At 37.0% G+C, this 20,414-nt stretch overlaps 1 protein-coding gene across 3 annotated transcripts in view; it reads left to right on the top strand.

Annotated features, from left to right (window-relative positions):
* Positions 1-20,414, top strand: part of LOC106873213 (T-complex protein 11-like protein 1) — a 51,320-nt gene that overhangs the window by 12,215 nt on the left and 18,691 nt on the right. For 2 of the 3 annotated variants that reach the window (XM_014920458.3, XM_089347223.1), the window contains exons 2-4: positions 7,747-7,911; positions 12,557-12,668; positions 16,246-16,366. In XM_014920458.3, the coding sequence (XP_014775944.1) occupies positions 7,791-7,911; positions 12,557-12,668; positions 16,246-16,366 (354 nt within the window). In that variant the 5' untranslated portion in view covers positions 7,747-7,790. Of the gene's footprint in view, positions 1-492; positions 515-4,829; positions 4,901-7,746; positions 7,912-12,556; positions 12,669-16,245; positions 16,367-20,414 lie in introns of those variants that run through there. The other variant, XM_014920459.3, reaches the window with a different exon arrangement.

Genomic DNA, 20,414 nt, shown 5'->3' with positions numbered 1-20,414 from the left:
CAAGCCTGCACCTAGACTGATTGCAATGTTTAATTTTATTTTTCTATTGTTTCCTGTTTCGGATAAACCTAAAGATCTTTGGATATAGATTTAAACTGTTGATGGATTCTGTTTGATTACTGGAATCCAGGAAACAGAAATAGTACTTTGGTACATTTATGTAATACTACTTTCTGAGTATTTTACTTGTTGATTGCACATGTTTGGCTTTTCCGCTGCAGCCAACTTCACACATTGTGAAGAATCTAGATCCATAGAAATCAGCAACAGTTATTCCTTAAAAAAAGTTCATAGTTCTATAAGTTCAGTGACATTAGGAGTGAAGAATATAACGTTTCATCCCATTCATCTTTGTCTGGTAGTGAAAAAAATATCTTATACATATCCTCCAATTTACTTTGGGTTAGGATAAAAGAAAACCTGCTAAGTATAATTCTTAATCCTTTTGTTACCAAATTTCTATTGAAATGCACTACTTTTGTTTCAGTTAATTTTGAAAATAATGAAGAGCTTGGTAAAATAATTTTGTCATAATTAATCTGAGGTTTGTAACAAATTAACATGAAGTTTTGATGGAAAGATTTAATTTAAGTTACTTTAAAACAGCATGTTTGTATCATGACCAGGGGTGGTGTTAGGGAGGTTGGTATCAAAAGAGTTAATGCCTTTTGTTATCTTCTAACAGTTTCACCATAAGCAAAATTATTTTATGCAAGAGTTGGTTTCAGTTCGTTAAAGACAATTAATAATATTCTGATCTTTACTACTGTTTCATTGGATCCATCAGCAACATGGGGTGGGGGCAGGGGCAACAGCCTGTTCTTCATGCCATACTGTCCAAGCCTGAAAGATAGAACTGGACAACTCAAGCAGCACCAGGACAGCCCACAAGTGTGGCTTGTGCAGCAAAGACTGTTGTCATTCATGCATTGGACTGTTCGACCACAGACAGTGCTGTCCTAGTAGGGTGGACAACTAAGATTTTCATCCATCATCATTAATAACAGATGAAGGCAATAGAGACTGTTAAAAAAAACTATCTTTGGTTTGCAGCATAGGCAGTGATGCATTAAATTTAGAAACAAAAATATTTGATGTGTTTTGAGAAGTTATGCCTAGCTTTTCACACAGGGCTTTTCATTGAATCCACATGCTGTTATATATATATCTTATGAGATTCTTAAAACAAAGCTGTTACCATATATTTTTCACTCTAGTTGTGTTGATTGAAACATTTAAAATGTATATGCATTTAGCATGCAACACACTGCCACTGTACTGAGGACAATATGAACTAACAGGAAAAAGTATATTACGCATAGTTTATAATGGGACTCCTCTTTAATTGGGAGGAAGTAATATCTGTTCCCTCATACACAACTTTTAAAAGTTTGAGAATTTTGAAAGAGTATTTCCACAGAAGTTCTATCCTCTCAATCAGATAACTTTCCTCATAGAATGACACTGATCAGCTCAACTTGGACAAATTTTATAAAATTGGTAAACAGCTCTCTAACAAGCCACAAGTCCAACACTGTTGATGAAGAAATATAAATTGTCCAGTTTGTTAGATAAGATTGAATGTTGGCATTTGCTCAGTGTTCTAGTCATTTCCACCTAATCTTAAAGTTAAAAAAGAATTTGTGGAGGAAGATTTTACTGCTTCATTCAGCAGATTGTAGGACAAGATTGAAACTTCCAGGTTGCTTTGAAATTCTTCCACATATTTGCTGCTTTCTGGCAGGAGGGTAGAAGTGGTTGGGGAGCAAAACAGAACAAAGTTCTGGTGATGTCAAATAGTAAAAAAAAATAGACAGTTTCAAGAATGATGGTGCAGGAGTGACACTTGTTTGGCAGTAAACAATAACGAAGATGCTGCACATCAGCTCTTTAACCACTCAGCTACCACACTTTCATAATAGACATATTCTTTGTGATATCCAACCAGGCTTTCTACTATATCTATCTATTTGAACCACCTCTCAGTGTCTGTTTTCTAAACCCTTCAGAGTTTTCAGTAGATTAACAGCCTGTTGTTATTAGAATGTTACCTAAGAAAAAAAAAAGAATTCTCCTAAACATTCCTTACCAATTTGTAAACCTTTGATGCAATCTTTATCCCCACCCCTCTATTTTTAAACCACTGATGCTTTGTTAGTGTGTGCTTTTGTGCTGTGTTTATTCAAAACTATTCACTTCTGACATTCTCCCTCTGTTTTATTATTCCCTCATATTTTCTTTGTTTCATTTTCTCTTGCTCCCTCCTGCTCCCCCCCTCTCATTTTTCTCTTACTCCCTCCTGCCCCCCCTCTCATTTTTCTCTCATTGCTTTGCCTGTATTCTCTACATCTCTTTTTCTGTTTTCTTCCCTTTCCTTCATATATACTCCTAGTAATCACTTCGAAATGAAGATCTACTTGCCAAATTCATGTACTTTCTCAGGTACCTATTTTCAGTGTGTGTGCGTGTGTGTGTGTGTGCACATGTATATATACACAGTTGGGCTTAGTGTGCTAGTTGCAAGGAATGCTGGGAGCACCATTTTAGAGATTTATATATATATACATATATATATATATATACATATATATATATATATATATATATATATATATATATATATATATATATATATATATATATATATATATATATATATATATATATATATATATATATATGTATATATATATATATATTCAAGATTTTCCTTTTTCTTACTTACACAGATTGTAGCTAGGTTGGCATTAATTATAGCAAAAAATTTGTTGAGTATCCTCAGTTAACTCTGTCAAGCAAAACCTTCAGCAGAGAGATAGTTAATGAAATAAAACAGTCACTTGATATTTTTAGCCGTAGTTATTCAAAAGTTAGAGTGTAGAAGTGGTGGCTATAAGATTTGAATAAGTGGTTCCAGTTTTAAAACATTATCGGTTTTGTTGAGAAAATTTTGACTGCTACATTAAATAAATCAGGTCAAGTAACTTCACAGAAGCTCCCTCTGTAGCAAGTGGTCACACAGTTGGATACACATCTTAAGGTAAAGATAAAAAATTAAGTAGATAATATATTATCCAATCAGATTATGTTTTGTGTATTAATATTTACTCCAGGTGTCTTTGTATGTCTATGAGCACATTATTGAATTTTATGTGCCTCATTTTCTTTGTAAATTTAACTTGTGATAAACTGACAAAGCTAATCATAAGCTTCACAGTCTTCTGATTCATGGATACATTTAGAAATAATTTTGTATACTAACCACTAAGCTGTTATTATTTTTAGCTAAGCACACAATTTCAACTTTTGACCTTTTGGCTCAGTAGTTTAGTATCCAAAATACAGTGGAGAAGGCTAGCCACTGGATTTGGTTAAAAAGAGACGATGAGTGATGGCTAGAGAAATATTGAGCTTTGTTTTTAATAACCAGTTGATCTAGCAAGTGGGGCCTCATATCAGTGAGGGGGGCCGGTGCGTATTGATGCCGTCGAGAGGTAGGCCCCGAAATGGCGCGCATTCTCTCCTGATGACCCCATACACTTGCTGGCTTCCGGTATGCAGAGTTCTTGACTGGTAGCACTTGCATGTGCGAGTTGTTTGCAAGACATCTATAAGTAAACTTTTGATCTCTCATCTAAATTATTCCTTTTTATTTGATGAATCTCTGCTTCATTCCAATATATGTGTTTTTAATTCCTTTTCCTATTCGACAACCTACTTAGGGCTAGTGTCATAATTCATGGCTGTTTGGGTAGGGGAATACCTAACATATTGCACAACTTTTTGCCATCATTAGTCTTTGGATGCCTTTAGTGGAGTTCAATGTTTCAAGTATTTAGACTATACTGTTGGTTCCCTTTTTTTTTTTTTGCCGACATTTACCTACAGAGGCTACCATTCTTGGAGAACCTGTAAATGTCATGGTCATTGTGACTTCTCTGGTTAACTTAACTTTACTTGTTTCATTCACTGGATGACAGCCATACTGGGGCACCACCTTAAAGGGTTTAGTTAAACAAATTGATCTCAGTACTTATTTTACAGTCTGGTACTTATTCTGTCAGTCTCCTTTGTTGAATTGCTAAGTTATGGGGTCATAAACAAACCAACACTGGTTGTCAAACAGTGATGGGAGACAAACACAAAGACACACAATTATATGTGTGTGTGTGTGTGTGTGTGCATGCGTGCATGCATGCATACATACATGCATACATGCATACATACATACATACATGATGGGCTTCCACATAATTTCTGTTTTCTAAATTCACTCACAAAGCATTGGTCAGCCCAGAGCTATAGTTAGAAGGCGCTTACCCAAAGTGCCATGCAATGGGACTGAACCCAAAATCTTGTGGTTGGGAAGCAAACTTCTTACCACACAGTCATGCCTAAAAAAATGCTAATGTTGTTTAGTATTAGTTTATTAAGTATGTTAACTAAAATATATGAGATGAGTCTGATGAATGTGATTGTGTGATGTTCATGCTTTTATATGCTCATTAGTGGTGTGGGTAAAATCCTCTACTACTATTATAATTCAACTTACATCAAAAATGCATTACTGGAATATAAATCTAACTCAATATTTGGCTGGTACTTTATTATCGTCTTGAAAGGCTGGAAAGCTAAGTTGGCTATGGTAGAATTTGAAGCAGTGATTCCGTCAATCCACTGCCCTGTGAATTTAGCTTTTATTTAGAACTGAAACAAGTTTAAAAATTTGGTTTGTTGATTTAGTTCACATATTTGTTCTATGATTACAGCGTTTGATACTGTATATTTTTTGTCATTTACATGTCATTTTCTCTCTCAATACTTTCCAGTTGAATGGTTCACTTCTTTCTTTCTTGGAGTGGAGGTTGCAGTGACATAACTAGAGCATGTTCACACTAAGGTAGTTCTTGAGTTTTCCCACCCCAAGCTTATACAGGCTTATACAGCAGACCTGAAAATGTTGCCCCTTTAAAAGCAATGCTTGGGGCAACTTGTCCCCACCACCACCACCACCACACACACACATACTCAACCCCCACCCAAGCAATGCTACTGGCAGAGTGATGGTATTGTTGGTGGTAGTGTAGAAATAATTATTTAGTGGTCAGTGTAAAAAAAAAAAGTAAATCCTCTTAACAGTTTAGTGTTTAAACCAGCCATATCCAGCCAAAATATTCTACCTGTTTTATGTTCAAACTGGCCAGATCTAGCTTCTCATACCTATCCTACAATGTCATTTTGAAAATAGACAATCACATCAAAATGTTGGAGCTACAATTTAATGCATCATCATCATCATCATCATCATTTAATGTCCACTTTCCATGCTGGCATGAGTTAGATGGTTTGACTGGAACTGGTAAGCTGGAGAGCTACACCAGGTTCCAGTGTAATTTGGCATGGTTTCTACTGCTGGATGCCTTTCCTAATGCCAACCACTCCAAAAGTTTATTGGGTACTTTTTACATTCCACCGGCATGGGTGCCATTTATATGACACCAGCAATGGCCATGACTATGATTTCATGGGTGTCATTTGATTAATTCAAAATTGTGTGAAGAGATAAGCATTACATTTGACAGAGTAATCTGAATGCTATAGGGTTAACCCATTACCTACCAGTGATCTCATATGAGATCACTTAAAAATTACAGATTTCGTAATTATCTGTCAATATTTACACATATCTAACCTTTTTGCTATATCTAACCTTTTTACTATATCTACTAGGTATATTTCTCTGATATTCAAATGAGATTTGCTAATTTTTCACCCAATATCTCGCTTATTTCTATTTGAAATGTTATTTTGATCATTCCAGCATGTTTCTAAGGCTGTTTTATGCTAGAAATCGATGTTTCATTAAAAAATTCCAATTAATGGAATTATGGGAGGTAATGGGTTTAAAGTTCAGTATTCTGTATTTATGATTTTTTTTGTTTTTGCTCCATCATCTATTGACACATGTTTTGATAGCCTTAGATCTCATCAGTTTTACTCATGGACAATATGGATATGTCCAGCTTGGTGTTCAAGTGTATTGTTATGTGCTTCTCTATTTCATTCATTTCTCCTGCATATCTGTGGTCTATACATCATCATTATTGTTTAATGTCCATTTTCCATACTGGCATGGGCTGAATGGTTTGTCTGCTTTGGTGTGGTTTCTATGGTTGGATGCCATTCCTAACATCAGCCACTTTACAAAATGTACTGGGTGCTTTTTTCAATAGCACTGGCACTAGTGAGATCACCAAGTAATTTGCAAAACCCCTCAAATTAATTGATGGGGGTCTAGTATGAAGGGAAGTGGTTTTATGGTAGGTGTCGAGAGGTTACAAAAAATGTACTGTATTCATGAAAAGAAAGAAAAAATTAGATTTCACTCTAAATCAAGAATTAAAGTTTGAAAATGGTGAAGAACTACTTCAATTAGATAACCTTTAGCTATTGGTCAGAGATGGGATCTGGCTGTGCAGTAGACTGAACTCAAAAACATGTAGTGGCAGTTTTTTTGCATTGACCACTAAATAATTATTTTTACACCACCACCAACAATGCCATCAACCTCCCAGTTGCATAGCTTGGGTGGGTGGGAGTCGAGTTGTGTGTGTGTGTTGGGGGTATGGGGATACAATATGCCCCAGACAATGCTTTTAAAGGGGTAAGGTTTTAAGGTTTCATCTCCTCAAACAAAATCCCACCAGTTCAAATGAATTTCCTCAGTTAAAAATATTTAAATACCTGATGTTTTTTTTCTCTTTTCTTTTTTGGCTGGACACAAAGCCAAAGTTTGTCAGGGAGGGGCATAGTTGATTGAATCACCCACACCCCAAGCATAAAAAGCTATTGACCTCATTGGAATATGAACACTAAATGTAATGCTGAGTATGAATACTGTAAAAGATCCTCAGTATCACAGGACTTAATATAAACTGCTCTCGTTTTCAGCTAATTCATGCAAGTTGCTTAAATATTAATAAATGAATGTGAAAGCATTAGCTATAACTATGTTGTGCTTGGTATGATATGGTGTTGCAACCACAGGTGGTGTTCTGTTGCTATATGCTGTGTAGTGAAGGAATGTGGCTTAGTGGTTAGGGTATCTGGTTCACAATTGTAGGGTTGTGAGTTCAATTCCTGGCAGCATGTTGTGTCCTTGAACAAGACATTTTATTTAACATTGCTCCAGTCAACTCAGCCAGCAAAAATGAGTAGTACCCATATTTCAAAGGACCAGCTTCGTCACATTCTGTGTCATGCTGTATCTCCCTGTATCTAAGGGTACACATGTCTGTGGAGTGCTCAGCCACTTGCATGTTAATTTCATGAGCAGTCTGTTCTGTTGGTCAGATCAACTGGAACCCTCATCATCTTAACCACTGGAGTACCAGTTATATGTGTTGTTGTGTAAAAAAAAAATCACACTGACAGTGAGGTAAAAATGTTGAAACACTAAATATGAACACAAGTTCAAACCTTGTTGTTATTGTGTTGGGGCCTGTAAGTGATCCACAGTGTTGTATTTGTCATATGAAGGTTTGTTTACCTGATAACCAAACAGGCATGTTCTTTTCTATTTCACACTTGGTTGAATGATATTCACCTGCTACAATAATTGTTCAAACAAAAAAGAAACTTGCTCATCTCATCAGGAAAACTGTGATGTGAACTAGAAAAAATAACAATGAAGGTAGTTGGGTACTATGTAAATTCTGTTATTTATTATGTTTTTTTTTTGTTTAGGAAATTATCACCATCTATTTCTATCTCTCTGAGGATTTCTAAGCATGTCTGATACTCCTAATGAATCCAAAGAGAAGGAATCAACTCTGGAAATGAATTCATCACAATCAGAAAGCAAATCTTTCAAAAGAATGATGCCAGATGAGCCATTTCTCCTTCACTTATGTAAGTAATTTTCCTCATTTTTCAATTCTTGAGTAGTTTCATCAAGAAGAAAGTATGGTGTGATATTGGTATTTTAGTTCCTACTTAAGAGATATAATGGTACCTGTAGTATTAACTCTTAACAGCAGACATCATCAGTCGATGTTTCAAAAATTTTAGATGATATGTCCATCATCATCAATTGATGCCTGAATGTCTACTTCATCAAATGCACCTAAGCATAAGTGACCCTTACACTTAGAGAAATTAAGTCACAAATGGAAGATTTAAACAGCAATGTTCTGACTTTCCTTCATCATCAGATGAGGTAGATGATGATAGCACAGAAGAAAGTGATGCTCTAGATCAGTGGTTCCCAAAGTGGGCAGTATTGATCCCTTAGGGGTGGTGGAAAGTTCCAAGGTGTCGTTGAAGAAAAGTGGGGTGATAATGGGGTAGCGATTCATGTAAAAATTGGGACAATAATGGGGTAGCAATACATGTAAAAACAACAAAATAATGGGTTCATTAGGTTAATTTTTATTTATGAAATGCAGTTGCTTTCAATTTGCTTCAGAAAGGGGTCTATGTTTGTGATGGTTAGTTAGGGGTAGGGGTGCTAGGAATGTGGTCTGAGTGTCAAGGGGGTAGCAGCCTGAAGAAGTTTGGGAACCACTGCTCTAGATGGAAAAAATGCACCAATTTTTCTCCTTTTGTACATTTGTTAAACAGCACCAGTTCAGGAATCTGAAAAGAATTTATGCTCATGCTGGATGCAAAGGAAAGGAAATATATTATGCTACTTTTTGATAATGAGATTGTAAATTTTATTGTGCAAGAGACTAAAGTGGTTCTAAAGTGGTATTGGATTACCAGTCCATAGCCAGGAGTCAATTTTGGCAGCAGATGTTCTATTATTTTTGGCCAGGAATTTTATTCTACTTTAATCCAATTCAGCTAGCTGTCAAAAAAAAAGGTAGCAGATCATCTGAGGATGTTATCGCTGTAGGCTGATATCCCATCCAGAAAAGAAATATATTATTTATTTTCTAAAGAGCTAAGCACGGGTTTTTAAAAGCCTCTTGTGGCATTTTCACTTTTACATGTCAATAAAGAAATGTCAACATGTCGTACTGTCAACTTATAGGGAGTTCCCTTTAAATTTCCTGCAGAAGTTTTTTATATCTTTAAGTTGTACATTTAATTCTATGTGCTTCATTTTATTTGGAGTGCTGTTGTTATTTGCATTCTGGTCAAACTTCTGAGCAAAATGTTCTGGCTATCACCACACTATCATTTAATTTTTATTGGTATAATAAATCTAAAGCTACATTATTCAGTGTGTCCTTCTATTTCTTTTAACAGTATGAAGAATGTTTAACTATTCTATCTAGCAGGCTGGGCAACTACATATTCCTTTATATCAGTGGTTAGGGCAGTGGACTCGCGGTCATAGGATCGTGGTTTCGGTTCCCAGACCGGGCGTTGTGAGTGTTTATTGAGCGAAAACACCTAAAGCTCCACGAGGCTCCGACAGGGGATGGTGGCGAACCCTGCTGTACTCTTCCACCACAACTTTCTCTCACTCTTACTTCCTGTTTCTGTTGTACCTGTATTTCAAAGGGCCAGCCTTGTCACACTGTGTCACGCTGAATATCCCCGAGAACTATGTTAAGGGTACACGTGTCTGTGGAGTGCTCGGCCACTTGCACGTTAATTTCATGAGCAGGCTGTTCCGTTGATTGGATCAACTGGAACCCCCGACGTCGTAAGCGACGGAGTGCCAACCACCATATCAGAGATCATGTGGGAGCATTACATGTTGCATTCTTCTTATACAGTTAGTCATGATCTGTTTTATATTCTCCTTTTCTATCTTTCATTTTTATTAATACAATATTCAATATAATATAAAGGGATCTTTTCCCAGATGAACATTGCAAATACTGGCTCTTCTATGATATACATGCATTAAGTATATCATATAGATAAAGGTTTTATTCTTATCAAGTTTTTCCGTTGCTACTCATTTTTCAAAATTTTTTTTTTTTTCTTTGTTTGCGTAAATTAGTGTCATTTTACTTGTAAAACGTTTCTCAATAGCATGCTTCATTATTTCTCAGATGGTTCTGTTTTTTTTACAAACCATTATGTTGAATGCTGACCAATCTTGGTAGGATTCTGATATGTATGCACAGCAAAGTCTAAAATGTCCTTTGAACATTGGTTTTTAGGAATCTGGGTGTGGATTTACTTTCATTTGCTAAACCAGAGCTAATCATTGACCCTTCATAGTTCCTTATTATAAAAAGAATTGTGTTAAGTCACCAAACAAAGTACAGACATTGCTTGGTCTGCCTGACTAACTTGAGATACACCTAACAATTAAATACTCCTAACTTGAGGTGTACTTCATTGTCGAACATTTATTGATAAAGAGGATCTTCAATTGTAAAAATACTTGCTTCTACACTATGCAGATGTTTGGGGTTTTCAACTTTAGACAAATTGATTTCAAACAGCAAATATATATTTTCATATGTAGGCATGGATGTGTGGTTAAGAAGTTTGCTTTCCAGCCACTTAGTTTTGGATTCAATCCAGCTATGGTACTTTGGACAAGTGCCTTATGAGTGGATTTGGTAGATAGAAACTGAAAGGAGCCCATTATGTGTGGGTATATATATGTATATATATATATCAAAAATCAAATGCGCCCTTTTAAAGCCTAGCCAGGCTCATGGGTCAGGCTTCCCGGTTTCAATGGTGTATGTGTTCCCCAGCTGGATGGGATGCCAGTCCATCGCAGCGTTACTCATTTTTGCCAGCTGAGCAGACTGGAGCAACGTGAAATGAAGTGTTTTGCTCAAGAACACAACGCATCACCCTGTCCAGGAATCGAAACCACAATCTTACGATCGTGATGCTGACACCCTAACCATTAGGTCACACACCTCCACTTTTGATTGATATATATATATATATAGTGCCACTTGTTTACAACTGTTAATCCAAGTCAAGGACATATAGACACCACACACACACACACACACACACACACACACACACACACAGTGTGTATGTGTCTCTTTGATTTTGCATGATAGTTGTAAACAAGCTGTGTCCTTCATTTCCAATCTTCCATGAAAACATGTCTGGCCTTGAGGAAATATTACCTTACTTGGAAACAGGTTATGGTTGGTGAGAAGAAGGGCATCTGGCTGTAGAAAATTCACCTCACCAAATTCTGATTGACCTAAGTGAGCATGAAAAAATGGATGTGAAAATAATGATGATTATGTCTATGATAAAAGAGCTTTGGTTGTGATTCTTTATAGTTATACAAATTTCCTTTCAGTGGGAACTGCTACTATGACTGATAATCCTATATGTTCAGTAAAGATATCTCCAAATTGCTTAATGGTATGAAATCCAGGAAAAGCTCTATCCATTAATCTTTTTCTTGGTGGTGGATTTAAAATATGTGATAATAAGATATTTGACTTTTTTGTTATAGTTGGAAGTTGGAACATCTGGAACCTCTCACTTGCAATGTCTTCATAAACTGTTTCTAATCTGCAATGTCTAATTGCAGATAAAGGAAGTCTGGGATGGGATTAAAACATTATTGTTACAAAATGTCATTCTAGAACTCAGAATAAAAGCTTCAGTGATGTGACAGAAATTAATTCAATTTTTTAATAAATTGTTTTACATCCACTTCCCTAGCTTGGCATAGATGGAACAATATATTTGTTGGAGAAGTTTTTCTTTAACCCCTGGCAAACCTCACTGAGTATACCTATAATTAAAGGGTTTCCAGTCATAACCACCCGATCCTTCTCTTAAGTATTGTGTATATAGGACCACATTATATACTGTATCTCATTTTACAAAATGGTAAAGCATAATTTGATAAAGATTTGGTGGTTATTTCGAGCTGGTTGAGTAACCACATAGTGGCTCCTTTGTCAAGTTCCTTGCTTGACAAGATGATCTGGAAAGCTTCCTCTTCTATTAGAGCAGCTGATTTTTATAGTTGGATTCTCCAAGTACTTAATCATAGAAAGGGAGTAGACCTTGGGTTTTATTTTTTTATGTTTTTGTTGATTCAAGTAAACTGGAGCAATTAGAATTAAGTCTGAACTTACAACCATTATTCAAAAACCCAACCTCAAATTCATTGTACCTCAGCTGTAGCAGCAGCAGTAGCTGCAGAAGATGCAATAATGGTAATTTCTTATGTTGGCACAAAGCCAGACATTTATAAAGAAAGGATATAATCAATCAAATTAACCCCAATACTTAGTGTATTGACCTCAGAGGGAGGTAAATACAAAAGTGTTTTCCTAGTGGGACAAACAAAAGACTGCAAGTTATTTGGTGAGTTTGGAATGCTATCAATGATGCTGTTCCAGTACTTGTAATTAATAATGATTTCTGTGGTTCAGAAGAGGGTCACAAACTTTATTGGAAGTGGTTACTTAGTAGAATCCATCCCAATGCTTTGATGATCTTCATTTCATGAGCCCCAGAGGAATAATCTCTGCAGGATTTGGATTTAAACTGTAAAGTGATATAACTAAACATTGTTGGTTATTTTATGTAGAGTTTGCTATTTCTTCCATTCTGTCTCACTCATGAAAATATTCAATTCTGGTTTCAGCATCGGAAAAATCTACAGAAATCTATAATTGCTTCCGAGATATGGAACTTCTCCATGAAATAGTTATCAATGAAAAATATGAGTTAGAAAGGCCTCAGCCTCCAGAAAACAGGTTTGTTTAATCTTTTATTTTATTTATTATTATTATTTTTTTTTTTTGTTTATCCAGGCATTAAAAAGTCTTTTAGTTTATTGGGGTTTTTTTTAATCATTTGGTCTGGAGGAAGGAGTTGTGTTTATGGTCTTTGCATGACCTCTGAATAGGTAAGATTGACATGTAATGTAAGGAGTGGCTGTGTGGTAAGTAGCTTGCTTACCAACCACATGGTTCCGGGTTCATACCCACTGTGTGGCACCTTGGGCAAGTGTCTTCCACTATAGCCTCGGGCCGACCAAAGCCTTGTGAGTGGATTTGGTAGATGGAAACTGAAAGAAGCCCGTCGTATGTATGTATATATATATATGTATATGTATGTGTGTGTTTGTGTGTCTGTGTTTGTCCCCCCAACATCGCTTGACAACCGATGGTGGTGTGTTTACGTCCCCGTAACTTAGCGGTTCGGCAAAAGAGACCAATAGAATAAGTACTAGGCTTCCAAAGAATAAGTCCTGGGGTCGATTTGCTCGACTAAAGGCGGTGCTCCAGCATGGCCGCAGTCAAATGACTGAAACAAGTAAAACAGTAAAGAGTAAAAGAGTAACTGCAAGTTGATGGTTGCAAGAGAAACATGTGCATGGTAAGAATTTCAGAAGGCTGATCTTTTAGGAAAAGTGATTAATGTGGGAACCAAAAATAGGTGGTCACTGGACGTGGGCAATAAGAGGAGATATGCATGAGTGGAGGTGGCAGAAAATCAGCCAGCTCTGAGCCTGCTCTTCTAAAGGTGGTGGAAAGACAGTACATCTGTAGACCAGAGATAAAAGTGTGATGTTGCATGATAGTGAATACTATGGATCTTCAGAAGTGGAAACAGAACAAATTAGATACTGGAAATGTTAAGCATAAATGAACTGAGGATACAATACAGATGTGTGTGAAAGAAATGACTGACTTGTTGCACAATATATCAAGTCACTGGCCATTTGGCATCAACACCTATTATTCACTCTCACTATTTATCCACTTCTAGCTCTCCACCACTCACTCACTCCTTTCTGGAGCTGGTGCCATGATAAAATACATCTAGTATACTCTATAATGTGGAAGGGTGTCCAGCTGTAGAAACCAGTCTGAAAATGAGTGAGATGTGGTCCTTGTGACCCATTTAGAAGAAATGAAATGATCTGTGAACATGAAAAGTAGTCATAAAAAATTACAACAACCATTATCATCATTTAACATCTGTTTTCCATGTTGGCATGTATTGGACGAGACCTAGCTCTACTGTTTACTTTGGCATAGTTTCTATGGTTGGGTGCCCTTCCTAATGCCAACCAATTTACACAGTGTACTGGGTGCTTTTTATGTAGCACTGTAGCAGTGAGGCCACCAAATAATTTACAAGATTCCTCAACTAGTAGAGAGTAATATTGAGGAAAGTGGCTCTGTGCCAGATGAAAAGTTAGAGTATGAGGAATAGAAATAAGCATCTTGAAGTAGTAGCTATATATATGTGTGTGTATGCATGTGTGTGAATATATTGTTTGGTTAACAGTGAAACATGTTAAATGTAGTCCAATGAAAGCTTGAAAAAAAATGTGGAAATGAAATTTGAGAAGATTTAATCTCAAATAATTGACTTAGGATCAAAACATGAATTGATGCTGTACTGTGTGGACTGTCCAGCCCACAGTAATATGGTACAACAGATATCAGTTTAATATTGTTGTTGCTGCAGATGTTGATATTAATATTTATATGTGAATATTTAAAAAATAAAAATGTAAAACATGGAAATATTGTGATATGGACAAATAAATATATATATCTATATGTATTTAGTCTTGTTGTGAAATTAAACCCTATGAGCACCTTTTCAGCAGCTTGAGATGAACCAACTAGTTTTATTGTTGCTTAGCAGTTCATCATGATTTACTTACCTCTCTTTCCCAAAATGTTGAGTAATTATAGCCAGAAAGTATTTATTGAAATGTATACAAGTTTGTGTCAGGTACAATTCATTTACATGACTCTACAATGTTGATGACGTGACTGTAATTAACAGAATGCCAGTACAGCCTAGCTTATAAATAAATATATGGAGTTATTTATTCATTCATATCCCATGCTGTATTGAAATTCTTGTAAATATGGAAATGAATAAAGACGTTTTATTTTTCTTTCTCTGTGCAGAGTTCAGTAGATTGACAAACAAATAGATATAGCAACAATCTATTTCATGTGTAATTACTTACTGACTATTCATTGTATTTTAATGTTATTATGTCATTTCTCTTTATTCTTCATATCTTTCCCTCCACCCAACTTCACCGTTTATATTAAACAATATTTCATGCCTCTGCCAAGAGTAAAAATGACTCAGTTTAGTACAGTGAAGTGAAATAGCTTTAACTGGGACTTGAAATTGGTTTGTGTATTTACCTTGCTGGCTGCTCACCTACATTCAACAAAACATTTTTTTCTGACCTACTTTTTTGTTTAGTATCGGTACAGGCATGGCTGTGTAGTAAGTAATTATACTTCCCAACTACATGGTTCTGGGTTTGATCCTGCTGCTTGTCACCTTGGGCAGATGTCATCTATTGTAGTCCTGGGCTGACCAAAGCCATATGTGTCTTCCATGAAAACATATTTGGTCTTGGAGAAAAACTATTTTATTTGGCAACAGGTTAAGGTTGGTGACAAGAAAGGCATGCAGCTGAAAAATATTTGCCTCAACAAAATTCTATCTGATCTATGTGGGAATAGAAAAGTAGCTGTTATAATAATGATGATGAAACTGTAGAAAAGCACAAACCAAATTCGCTACTGAACATTCATGTATACTAACTTTTTATATAATACGTATTTTTTTTCTCAACAAGAGGTGTGATTGCAGCCTCCAAGGTATTGGAATACATTTCCACTTGATCTCACAATGTCTAGTTTAATTGATTTATTTAAATTCCCCACCTATCACTTGTTGCTATTCGGTGACTTTTATGCCTTGGTCATGAGAATAAATTCAATCAATCAGTGATATTTTGTTATATATTATACATCTTGTTTATTAGTACCACTGCTGTCTTTAAGAGCTAATATTATGGTTTAGCTCTAGCTCAGTTCTAACTAAGCAGATCTATGACCAAAAGACATTCCAGTTGTGATTGTCCTGTCTTTATAGGAGGAATACATTATCCACTGTGCCTGTTTTTTTAAGATGGTGTGGTCTGAAAGAGGTTTGGCTGCTATTTGTAGCAAGTCAAATGATGTGTAGGTGCTCCTTCATTGACACATGGTTTTAACCATTGTTGTTCTCTGTAGAAATGAATATTCATTCTTCAGGTAACTTACTCATACATCTTGTATCTGAATTTAAGTCAGGATTACTCTTGGGAAAGAAATGAAACTAAAACTGTCACTTCCCTGTCTTCCCAGTGAAATATGGACAAATGTGAGTAAAAATTCAGTTAGAGACTCAACTAACTTACATTTTATTCATTTAAAACTCTCCCTAAAGTATATTACCCAGAAATTATTAATATTTGCTTTTGTTAATTTCTTCTCTTTTATTCTTTCTTACATCTAGTTTTTACAAACGGATACACACTATATTTCATAACTTATTCTGGAACCAAATAGATGAACAGCTGAATGCCACCCCACCAGATTATAAATCTGCCATACAAATTATTGAGACCATCAGAGAGGTATGCAAGATTTAATTAAGATTCATTTTGGAAGTGTTAATGATAATTAACAATAATTATTTATGTTGCGGAGGGGAAGTTAGAAGATACTTTACATAAATATTAACTAGGAAATGTAACTGAGTTAAAAACTCAGTTTATCAAAAATCTACTGGCTTACATTGATATCTGTCACATAAATGGAAATGATAGTCATATTGCATTGAATAAAAAGCTAGTGTTTATATATATATATATATATCTTCTATCTTCTATCTATATCTATATATCTATATCTATAATATATAAAACAGAGATGTCTGTGTATTCGCTTTTCACGTGAAATCGACTTCACCAAATGCTTCCATACTTGTGATGTATGAATAATTTGACCTCGGATAAATGTTAGGCTCTTCGTTTGATTTTTTTTATTAAAAATAAATAATATTGCTTTATATTTATGATTCACTTCTTTAAAACGGTTCCTCAATGTTAACTTCCAGTATTGACGTAACAACGGCAAAAAGCTTCACTCTCTATGTTGACGTTTTTGTACCAAATGCTTACATACTTGTGATGCAATGTCAACTTCCGGTATTGACATAGCAACGGCAAAAAGCTTCACTCTCTATTTTGACATTTTTGTGTATTCGCTTTTCAAGTGAAATTGACTTCAACAAATGCTTCCATACTTGTGATGCATCAATAATTTGACCTTGGATAAATGTTAGGCTCTTCATATTTATGATTCACTTCTTTAAAAAGGTTCGAAATATTCACTAAGTCCACAAATTTATACATTCCATACAAGAGCTTTTATTTATACGACTATTTCATTTCATATTTATTTCATTCATTCTTCGCAATATTCTCTCTCACCCTCTCTCTCTCTCTCTCTCTCACAACACGCGCGTGTGCACATACACACGTGTGTCTTTGTAAATATGTTTGTATACATTTATGTATGTGTGTGTTTGTAAGAGACAGAGTGTGAGTGAGTCAAGGGGTGTGTTGTCATATGCATCCATCATTTTTGGATGTATGTGTGCGTGTGTGTGTGTGTGAGACAGAGTGAGAGAGCGGTGTGTATGTAGTATTTACTGTCTCTCTCTCTCATACACACGCACACACACACACACAAAAATGTATGCATATTTATGCATGTACGTATACATGACAACAAACCTCTCTCTCTCTTTCTCTCTCTCTCTCTCTCTCTCTCTCTCTCTCTCTCTCTGTCACACACACACACGTCCATTTCATCTGATGTGTGTGTGTGTGTGTGCGTGCGTGCATGCGTGGGGGGTTCCACAATCACCATTTATTTCAATTACTCTTGTGAGGATATTCACGTAAATCATGTTTATCATTTAATCCCCATTTTTCAACAATTTCATTCCCAGGAAACGCTGGGTGCCTCTGCTAGTATATATATATATATATATATATATATATATATATATATATATATATAAAGGTAAGCAGAGTTAGCAGTTGTAATAACTGTCTAAAGGATAATAGTATCCATATTTACTATCGATATCAATTACCTATGCTATCCCTGGGCAGGGATTTTCAGGCACACTATGCTCATAGGGTACAGGTGACAACAGAATAAACAAAAGTTTATCAGGAATCAAATTTAGGTAATCAGAAAATGGAGAAAACTTTTGATCAACAAACAAACAAATTGATCAACATCGGTTAATTATTTATTAATACAAAATATGGCATAACATTTCTTAGGGCCATTTCCACTTCCAATGTTAGTGCTTACAGAAGAAATTCTGAAAAAAATATTTGTCATCTTCATAGCACATTCGACCTAATACATGGAGCTTTATCAGAGTGAATACATATGCGTACAATAAAATAACCAAATGGAAGATGGAAGAGGAAAGAACAAGGCTTCAGATGAGGTCAGAAGGCTCAATATATTAAAACTATATCATCTTGCAGCATGGAGCTTGAAGTCGATAGGCAAAAAAGTGAACTAGCAGTGATCTAGAGAAATATTTATGGGTTATTTCTATATAAAGGAGATGTTGGTCATTTGTTTGTTTGTTATCAAAAATTTTCTCCATTTCTATTTAAATTTATATATATATATATATATATATATATATAGTGTATATGTGTGTATATATGCCGACCGATTCGCGGAACACCTCCGAGACATCAACGTCGGCAATGACACCCCGGTGTCACGCCACTTCCGTTCTGCCGGCCACTCCTTGCGGCAACACCTGTCTGTGTTTGGATTGTCCATGCACAGGGGCCATCCGGACTCCCGTTTGCGCCGTGAACAGGGATTAATCTTCTATCTTCGCTCCTTTGCGCCACATGGGCTCAACTCCCCTCCACTCTTCATCTAACCCCCTCCTCCTGTCTCTCTCCCCCACCCTCCCTCCTACCACCCATCTCACCCCTCCTCCACCTCCTGCTCCGACTCCTACTTCTTTGTATGTCTCTTCACCTCTCTTCACTCCTACTTCTCTTCCTACTTCTCTTCCTACTTCTCTTCATTCCTACTTCTCTTCATTCCTACTTCTCTTCCCACTTCTCTTCCTACTTCTCTTCACTCCTACTTCTCTTCACTCCTACTTCTCTTCACTCCAACTTCTCTTCCTACTTCTCTTCCTACTTCTCTTCATCCCTACTTCTCTTCCAACTTCTCTTCCTACTTCTCTCCACTCCCACTTCTCTTCACCCCTACTCTTTCTCTCCTCTCTCTTACTCTCTCTCACTCTCTCTCACTCTCTTCTCTCGTACTCCCCCCCTCTCTCACTCTTACTCTCTACACTCTTACTCTCCTACTCTCTACACTCTTACTCTCTTACTCTCTCACCCTTACTCTCTCACTCCCTTCCCCTCTCTCTCACTCTCTTCCCCTCTCTCTCACTCTCTTCCTCTTCCTCTCTTTCTCCCCCCCATACCCCTCTTCCCTCTCTCTCACTCTCTTTCTCTTCCTCTCTTTCTCCCCCCCATACCCACCTCCCCCATACCCACCTTCCCCCTCTCTCAATCCACCTTCCCTCTCTTATACCCACCCTCTCTCCTCTCTTCCTCTCCCCTCCCATACCCATCTTCCCCCTCTCTTACATCCACCTTCCCCTTCTCCCTCCTCGTCAACACCCCCTCATAAGCTCATCCCACCACACCCCAACACACTCTTACTCTACCTTCCCACTCCACCCCATCCAATTCCTTACACCCACCACCCACCCCTACCCACATACCCCACCCTACCCACAGACCCCTACCTCTACCCCACCCTCAGCCTAACACACACTCCACCCATGCCTTCCCCACCTCCCAACACCCTCACATCACACCACACCAATACCCTCGCATCACACCAAGCACACACTACAACTGACCAACTACTTTCTCCCTTCCTCCCTTCCCCATTTTCACACTACATACGTCAAGATCACCAGCATTCTACCTCCCACACACAGCCCCTCGTTCCCGATCACCGTTTGTTATCTCCCCCTTTCTTAGCTCTCCTGAAAAAAGAATTTCTAACTTCCGGTCAGCCATTGTTATGATCGGCCATTATTATGATTGACCGTTGACTGAACACTATTCAATTTTTTTTCTCCGTGTTTTTCTCCTTGTCTCCGTATTCTTTCTGTTGAAGAGCGTAGCTCGAAACATCAAAGACTGTCCGTATTCCCGAGCGTCATACTAATATATCCTTTTGTTATTTACACCACCTGTCCTCATCATCATCATCATCATCATCGTTTAACGTCCGCTTTCCATGCTAGCATGGGTTGGACGATTTGACTGAGGACTGGTGAAACCGGATGGCAACACCAGGCTCCAGTCTGATTTGGCAGAGTTTCTACAGCTGGATGCCCTTCCTAACGCCAACCACTCAGAGAGTGTAGTGGGTGCTTTTACGTGTCACCCGCACGAAAACGGCCACGCTCGAAATGGTGTCTTTTATGTGCCACCCGCACAAGCCAGTCCAGGGGCACTGGCAACGATCTCGCTCGAAAATCCTACAGGAGCCAGTCAGGCGGTACTGGCAACGGCCACGCTCAAAATGGTGCATCTCATG

The sequence above is a fragment of the Octopus bimaculoides genome, chromosome 2, assembly GCF_046866305.1.
Source record: "Octopus bimaculoides isolate indiv1 chromosome 2, ASM4686630v1, whole genome shotgun sequence".
Lineage (NCBI taxonomy): Eukaryota > Metazoa > Mollusca > Cephalopoda > Octopoda > Octopodidae > Octopus > Octopus bimaculoides.
Note: the sequence above shows the minus strand (reverse complement) of the source record. Positions and strands in the feature narration are given on the sequence as shown.